This window comes from Ixodes scapularis, unplaced genomic scaffold (genome assembly GCF_016920785.2).
Source record: "Ixodes scapularis isolate PalLabHiFi unplaced genomic scaffold, ASM1692078v2 PGA_scaffold12__126_contigs__length_90152505, whole genome shotgun sequence".
NCBI classification, from domain to species: Eukaryota; Metazoa; Arthropoda; class Arachnida; order Ixodida; family Ixodidae; genus Ixodes; species Ixodes scapularis.
In genome coordinates, this window is record NW_024609838.1 from 42,493,442 (window position 1) to 42,501,836 (window position 8,395).

Below are 8,395 nucleotides of genomic sequence, written 5' to 3' on the forward strand. Positions count from 1 at the left end.
TGAGCTGCACTACCCCATTCTGTCATGGGATTGGCCAGAAACGTCGATCGACAATTAATTTGTTGCTACAAATATTTTTTTTTTTTTAGAGGGCTGCTCGAAAGGTTTGCCAACGTTAGAAGTGTCGAGCTTTCTTTAGATGCCAAGCTTTCTAACTTGTTGAGCCGACGTATTCCGTGAACTTTGAGCCTTTTATGCCATCCAAGGGCTGGCTCACATATTAGCGTTTGAGATCGAGCGAGTGCGTCGTGTCCGCACGTAATCGCCGCTCACAACGGCACCACCCGACAGGCAGCCCTGGAACAATTCCGACCTGTTTAAAACTAGACCGAAGGCTTCGTAGTATTTGCGAGATCAAACCACACACTGTCTACAAAAAATGGTTGCCTATAATGTTGTTTGAATTATTTGTGGTCCACGCCGAGGACGGCGCGTAAGAAATTGGGAAATATCTGCGCTGGTCGGAAGTGTTCCAGGGCCAGCCCATAGATGGCGCCGGTGGGCCAACGTGTCCTCTCGTCGTGAGTGGTCGTGAGCGAGTAACACGCACCCAGTCACTCTGAAATGCAAATTTCACGTGGGCCATATCTCGATCCAGGCCTTACGGTAGGACGGTCCCCCACGAGCGTTACTGGGCAGCCTACGAGGGAATCATGAGAGGCCTTGGTGGCAGACCTCACTGGGCCAAGGTGAGTGTAGTCTCCTTGCACTAGCCGCGCTTTCCGGCGACCGTGAAAGGTATGACTGCCCAACCAAAGTGCCACTTTCACCCGCAATTTCCTTGAGTGGAGGAGCGGGCAATGAAGATCAAATTTAATCTGCTCTGACCGGTTCTGGAATTTCGGGCAAATTTAAGTCGTTACATGGGCAGAGATTGAGGGTGAGGAGAAGACGGGTGTGCGTGGGGACGTCAGAACACTGACCCCCGGTTCGAATGATTAGTGGGTAGATGTAAAGTTAGCTGCCTTTGTCCCCACTGCACCCTTCAAGCGCATAAGAACATGGAATGCCGGCATCTGGTGTTTGCGTTCAAACGTGTTCGACGGGTGCAGTGGAGACAAAGGTAGCTGGCTTTAGGTCTACCCACTAACCATTCCAACCAGAGCTTGGCATTCTGACGTCCCCGTGCACACTCGTCTCCTCCTCTCCCTCATTTTCTGCCTGCATACTTAGGGTGACCAAACGTTTCATTTTAGAGGTTCATACTGGCCGTCTTAACGGGATACTGAACCACAATTTGGATTTTACAAAATAAGGCCGCAGAAGCGTTGAAGGGGACGCTACGAAGTCTAAAACATCACTCATACATTGATATCTCAAAGATGGCCATACTTTTGGATAAGAAGGGCGCGGTCAAGGGAGGTCTTTGACGTCATTGTCCTTTGGGAGAATTTGAGAATGAGGGGAAGCAGCCTCGCTTCTCTCCTCCCCGCTTCGGTTCACCAGCTTGACGGGACGTAGCGAGGAGGAGAAGGAATGGGGGGAATTGTGACGGGACTTGTCTCGTCGGCCGTGTTCAGTCGCGCACTTTTTTTACAAAATACAGCGATCCGTTAGCGATATCGCTGTATGAGTGATGGTTTTGGGTTTTGCAGCGTCTCGCCTATCCGTCCAGCCTTGCTTTGTTAGCTCGAAATTTCGGTTCAGTATCCCTTTAAAGCCGAATGTCCCATATGCGAGGGAACGTGCAAAATCATTGTCACGCGAATGGAAGAAAAAAAAAAAGCTTCTTCATGACAGTGTATGAAATAAATATGGTGCCAAAACGTTATCTCCAGTAGAGCATGCTTTTGGCTTTTTTCTCTGGCTTTACTGGCCAAAAAGTTTTGTTGCACAGACATGTGCATGGGGCGCTCTTTTATATTACTAAATTTGGCATGCTTGGGGTCTGCAGAGTGGGTGAGAAAGGTGCTTGTGTATTGAACTACTCAACGAAAAGCCCCAGAATAATGTGCATTTTCAAGGTGTACTGAGTAGTATCATAGCTGCTTTTTTCTTTCATCATCCTTCTCCCCCCCCCACTCTCTTTTCCCTTTCCTTTGATGTCCCGTTTTCTACTTTAAAGAGCATGGTCACCGTACACATACTGGTCATTATATCTAGGGTTTTATACCTAGGCTCGAGCCGGTTTTATACACAAGCGGGAGAAAACAGGTAATCGTGAATGAGAAATATTTATGCTTCACAGGAAGTTATCTTTATCTACAGCTTTATTTTGTGTTGATCTGGAACACGGCGTGTGCTGTCGGCGAGGCTCCTTTCTTCGGAACCCCGTGTTCCTTTATCATATCTCCTTTTTTTTTTTTTTTTTTTCAACATCAGATTTGATAAATGCCTTTTCTACATCTGACAGCGAAAAACACCAATTGTGTGGGGAAGAAAAAAAAAAAAAATCTCCAAAAGACATCGCCAAATTCAAACTCCTTTTGAATTTGGCGATTGTCCTTTTTATCCCTCTTTTGTTCGAATTACTGCAATGTTCCAGATGTCTCGAGAATCTTGTTGTTTCTTCGAGCTCGGAAACTCCTAGATACCCACGCGCGTACTAAAGGAGTTTTGCATGGCTGCTTGAGGCTGTGTCCTTCCGCCGCCATCAAGTGTGCATGGTCTTTGTTACTTTACTTTTCTCGGCACAAGTTTGCCGCATTAAACGTTCATTTTTTTTTTATTTGTGAGTGTATAATAAAGTAAAAGTATGTGGAACCAGCTTGTGCAGTTTTTGCAGTGAAAGTTTGTAAGAAACGCGCAACTGTGAATTTTCCGCATTTTGATGCACTTTCGTCATTAAAAAAAGAAAGAAATTGTAATTTTTTTTATTTTAAAGCACAAAAAAATGTTGTATATAAAAATATAAGAAATATAGGTTCTTATTGTGTAATGAAGTAGTAGTATGTGGAGCCAGCATGTGCAGTCTCTGCAGTGAAATGTTTGTAAGGAATGCACAGCGGTGAACTCTCTGCATTTTCATGCTCTTCATAAAAAAAAAGTTGTCACTTTTCTACCTAAAACACGCAAAAAAATGTTTGATTTATGTAATAAATTCTTATATTTAATTTATGTAATAAAAATATTAAAACAAAATTCGGTTCTTCGGTTCGGGAGATTTATTATTGTATGATGAACTTGGTAGTATGTAAAGCCAGCTTGTGCAGATTTTGCATTTTGTGCAGTTTTTTAATTTTCATGCTCTTCATAAAAAAGAAAGTTGTCATTTCTTCAACCTAAAGCACGCTAAAAATATTTTTGATATTATATTTTTATATTTGATTTATAAAATAAATTTTTATATTTAATTTAAATGTTAAAAAGATGTATATAAAACAATTTTGGTTTGGATGATCTATTATTTTTTTAACGAAGTAGAAGTGTGTTGAGCTAGCTTGTATAATTTTTGCAGTGAAATTTCGTAAAGAAAGCGCGGCTGTGAACTTCCTGCATTTTTATTCCCTTTCGTTATAAAAAAAAGTGTAATTTCTTCCACCTAAAGCGCGCAAAAAAGTATTTGTTCAAAACATTTTTTATTGTATTTTTTTTTCATTACCACGTGGAACACACATTATTACATTTTTCAACGACAATTTTTTTCAGCTGCAGTCAGATCTCTCGTGCGGTGTGGGCACCGTTACGGGCTCCATGCGCGCGCTTGTAGCTTCGGCTGCGCTCGCACCAAAGCTGAAACGAAGTATAGTTGAGTTGCACCAAACTCTGGATGTAGCGCTGGTAAAGCCTCACCGTCCTTTTCGGAGCACAAAGCACTGTGCGACTCGCGCGACTGCGGTGTCTGCTCCGCGGGTGTCGCTTCTCTGCAGCGCGTTGGTGCATGCCAAGGAGCGCACTCAACGGGTTAACTCGCCGTGATCCGATCGTGACTTCGCCAGCACATCGAAAATGAATCGGAATTTTTGGAGCGAATATCAGATACCGCAATATTTGAAGCTGCTGCCCGAAAGACAACTCTAATCTGAACTAAAACATTTCACAACAGTTAGGGTCGTTAGATGCTGCTGCCGAACGTTTACCTTCAACTGCTGTAGATACCTTAAAAGAAGTGCAGGCTGATAAAACTAAATATCTTGTACCATCAGAACTCAGTGTGACATATTTAATTGTATTTTTTTTATCTGACGAGCAGATGAACTTTATTTAATTTTTTTTTGTGTGTTTACTTTGTTGAATTTCATATATCCTGTCTTAAAAAGGCGACAGGCGCTGTGTTCCAATAATGGAGATGGGCTTTATATAGTAATGCAGCATTATTTCATTTTCAAGTAATATGCCAACGTATGCCGGACCCTGCTCCAAAAGGGCCACTACCTGCTCCAAAACAATACTTTGCGTGCTACAAGGCCTGCTCCAAAAGGTCAAATGGCACTTCCATCACTGCAGTCTATCATTTAAGAGATAGAGACATTCCTCATGTTCGAAAAATCTGGTGATCCCTGGTCCCAATCACCCTTTTTGTCCAAGAACACTGCAGTCGGAGGGCATCTCGTCGGAAATAAAGCGAATTCTAGGAGGTGTGCGTTAGCTATTATGGGGAAAACGCGAGGGACGATCTTTTGGGAAATTCATTTTGTAGCTTCGTTGTCGTAAATAATTTGTATGCATCAGCGCGTTTATAGCTCACAAAACGGCTCGGCTTTCTTCTTTTTTTTTTTTTTTTTGAAAAAAAAAAAAGCTTCGATGAATTAACAGGGGTGTTTCTTCGTGATATCGATGGAGTTGCCTTCGGAATATTAGTATTATTTATAGGGATGCCGCGAACCACCCGAGGTTCGATTTCGAAAGGTTTCGATATTTTCGAACCGAACTGATGTTCGAATTCGAAAGGTTTCAATATTTTCGACCGTACGGAGAATCGAATTCGAAAAATTCGCAACTTTCAAAAATCGTGGAGTTTCGAATTCAAAAAGTTTGAAGCTTTCACGGTTTCTAAAAGTTCGGGTTCGATTATTTCGAACATTTTTTTACTTGAGGTTCGAGAAATTCGAAGATTTCGAACTTTCCCTAACTTGAAATTCGAATGTTTCGAATTTCTTTGGATCTGAAATTCGAAAAATCGAACGTTCGAATTTTTATAGACAAAGTTTGATAAATTCGAAGATTTCGAATTTCTTTCTACATAAAGTTCGAAAAGTTCGACGCTTTCACGGTTTCTAAAAGTTTGGGCTCGATTATTTCGAATATTTTTTTACTTGAGGTCGAGAAATTCGGAGATTTCGAACTTCCCTAACTTGAAATTCGAGAGATTCGAATGTTTCGAATTTCTTTGGATCTGAAAATCGAAAAATTCGAACGTTTCCAATTTTTATAGACAAAGTTTGATTAATTCGAAGATTTCGAATTTCTTTCTACATAAAGTTCGAAGGTTTCGATTTTCTTTTAGCGCTAAATTCGAAAAAAAGAACGAAAAAAAACTTAGGTTTCGAATTTCTTTCAAGTCCAAGTGAGCAAAGTTCGAAGTCCGGTTTTCATGTTCCGCCACAGTTTCAGTTTCAAATAAAGGCCCGTTCACACTCTTGCGACCTGGTAAGACCGAGAGAGACCAGACCGGTTTTTAACCCTCTTGCGATCTCTTAGGACCAGCTCCGCCAAAGGCTTAAAAAACGGTCTGGTCTCTCTCGGTCTTACTCGGTCCCAAGAGTGTGAACGGCGCTAAACGTTTTCACGCCTCACTGGTTTTCACGAAATCAGGTTTAGAAATGTTCGGGTGTGATATTTAGACTGCGCGAAGTTGGTCAGGCAATTAAATGGGACGACGAGTGTCCCGGATGTGCTGGATTATTTGCCAGTGCAGAGTGGCATGTGCAGATCAGTAATTGTGACCGCCAGCCCGGGGGGGCGGGGGGGTGGGGGGGGGGGGGGGGGGGCAGAATAAAAACACCCTGTATATATTATTTTTTTTTCCTGAGTTAATTTATTCCTCAACATGAAAATAACAATATATACATTAATTTGTATTCTGCAGATGTTAATGATATGTACTGTCCGTGGTGTTAATTTAAATGCGATACCTCAAACAATTAAGACGAAAAAAATTACCAAGTTTAGGGCATAATTGCCCATAGATACATGTTTGGATATTTCTTCGAAACTCGTCTTGAAGAATAGGAATCATATCTTAAGACTACACTTACCTAGGCTATACATACATCATTCTTAAAAAGTTTAACATCTCTACCATAAATATCTTCGGCTATAGCGCGCTTCAAATATGGTACAAACGACACTTGTCAAAGACCCGTCGTCCTTCTCCTTCGGGAATCTATTTCTTTAAAACCAAGCATGCCAGACGATTGAAATAAACGGCATTGTCTTTCGCAAGTAATGCGGCGCCACATGTAAAAATGTGAGAAAAAAAAAATTACAAATGTACTTCACAGCTTGAATCCAAATGAAACCGCCCGCCCGTCTTTCGCAGTTCGTCGAACTTTTGACTTTTCAGGAATCGGAAGTTCGACAATTTTCGAATTCTTTAGATTAATAATTTCGAAAGTTCGAAAATGATCGAATTTCTTAGCGTAGGAAGGTCGAAAGTTCGAAAAGCTTCGAACGTTTTAGTGCAAGAAAATCGAAAGTTCGAAAATCATCGAAATTTTTAGTCTATCAAATTCGAAAGTTCGACAAACATCGAAGTTTGCAGCGTAATAAGTTCGAAATTTCGAAAAGCGTCGACCTTTTTACTTTAGCAAGTTCGAAAATTCGACTTCCGTCGAATTTCTTGATATGGAAAGTTCGAAAATTCGAAATCTTTCGAACCTTTCGAACCGCTTGATTCGATCATTGAACTTTCGAATCGGAAAAAGTTCGCGGCATCCCTAATTATTTACGTATTTGTATCATAAATAGAGTAGAAGGACAGGCCGAGGCTGCACATATTAAAGTGCTGGATATTACAGTTCAGTTTTAGGTACCGCAACCAGAGGCGTAGCCACAAATATTTTTCGGGGGGAGGGGTTGGGGGTGGGGGGGGGTGCTGGGATGGCTGGGGTGTCTATGACGGAGAAGGGGGGATGGGGGGTCAAAATGCATTTGTATAGTATAGGGTCGGCTAGATTTTAGGCTCCCTTCCATGGCTACACTCCTGACCGCCGCCCTCCGACCTTGTCGCAATTTTTGGCTTACTGTGCGCTTCCCTTGACAAGCCTGTGCGCTCCTATTTGTTTGTGTACTCCTTTTCAGTTCGACTGCGCGCGCTCTTCTCTTGGTCTAAAACGGTTGCCAGCGGCGCGCCATGTTTGCGTGCGCGGCCCTATTGGTCTGTCGTAGTTGCCGGCGTCGCGCCTCCATTTCTGGATCTAGCGCATGCCATCATATCCAAGCGCGAAAACGCAATCTCTTGCCGTTTTTTTTTTTTTTTTTTTACGTCGGCCTATTAGTTTACTTGTTTGACAGACTTTGTTTTCGAGATTCTTGCTTGCCATGTAGCGCCGTTTCTGTTGTATTAAATCCCCGGTTACTTTCGGCCTTCAATCCGGGAGTGGAAAGCTTTTGCCTGGGAGGTAGTCACACTTGCGCGTTTTTCTCGTTCCAGGCCCACCACGTGACTGGGAAGGAGTTCCACTCCATGTACCGCAACTTCGCGAGATGGTGCGACATTCGCCGACAGATGGACCCACACGACATGTTTGTCAATTCATACGTGGAGAGGATTTTAAGCTCGTAGTCTGCTCATTTGGTCATTGAGGGGTTAGAGACGTACAATCGGGTATAGGAATGAAAAGCGAACAGCGGAGCGCGTGGCCTTCGATACACGCTGCGCAACCTAAAGGCAACTGGAGACAATCGCAAGCATGGCTCCTCACTGGTGCCCCGTGCGTGCAAGCATGTGCAGCGTGCGCGTGAACGTAGCTTCGGAAAGCTTGTAAATGCACGCACTTGCCAGCATGAGCAGAGACATGGCGGCGGCCAGGTGCCCCGCTTGCAGTCGTCTATGGGACCAGGGCTGTGAACAGGAGGCTCCTCGGTCGGCTGCTAGTTAGCGCCTTTAGTGGCAAAAATGGGCGACTTTGGGAAGGCCTAACCACCGAACGATTGGTCGCGAGCTCTGCGTCAGGGTTCGGCAAGGCACTCGGACTTTCGAGCTCGAGATCGGGTCCAGTGATTGCGGCGGCGGGCCGTCTCAGAGTTGCAAAAAGCCTTCATAAGATGGCGCCACCTGTCGAACTCTGAGACGGCAGCCAATTGACTACTTCCATAAAGCCCTGCATGCAACACGGCGCGCGTTGTACTCTGGGAACTAGTTGGCCAGAGAGGAGGGTGGCATGGTTTCGGTTTCGATCGACACGTCGACAAGAGATGGTTTTCTGGTCCCGAGAGCGTCATTTGTGGTCTCTAAACTAACCTAAATGGCCAGGCCTCGAAGCTTTAGCACAAGCCTGAGACGTATAGCTTG

At 43.6% G+C, this 8,395-nt stretch overlaps 1 protein-coding gene across 3 annotated transcripts in view; it reads left to right on the forward strand.

Moving 5' to 3' along the window:
• The window catches only part of LOC115321098 (L-gulonolactone oxidase), a 44,464-nt gene extending 36,285 nt beyond the window's left edge, over positions 1–8,179 (forward strand). For all 3 annotated transcript variants that reach the window (XM_040206365.3, XM_042289544.1, XM_042289545.1), the window contains 2 exons: positions 599–689; positions 7,535–8,179. In XM_040206365.3, coding sequence (XP_040062299.2) covers positions 599–689; positions 7,535–7,666 — 223 coding nt within the window. In that variant the 3' untranslated portion in view covers positions 7,667–8,179. The remainder of the gene's footprint in view (positions 1–598; positions 690–7,534) is intronic.
• Positions 8,180–8,395: the final 216 nt, after the last annotated feature.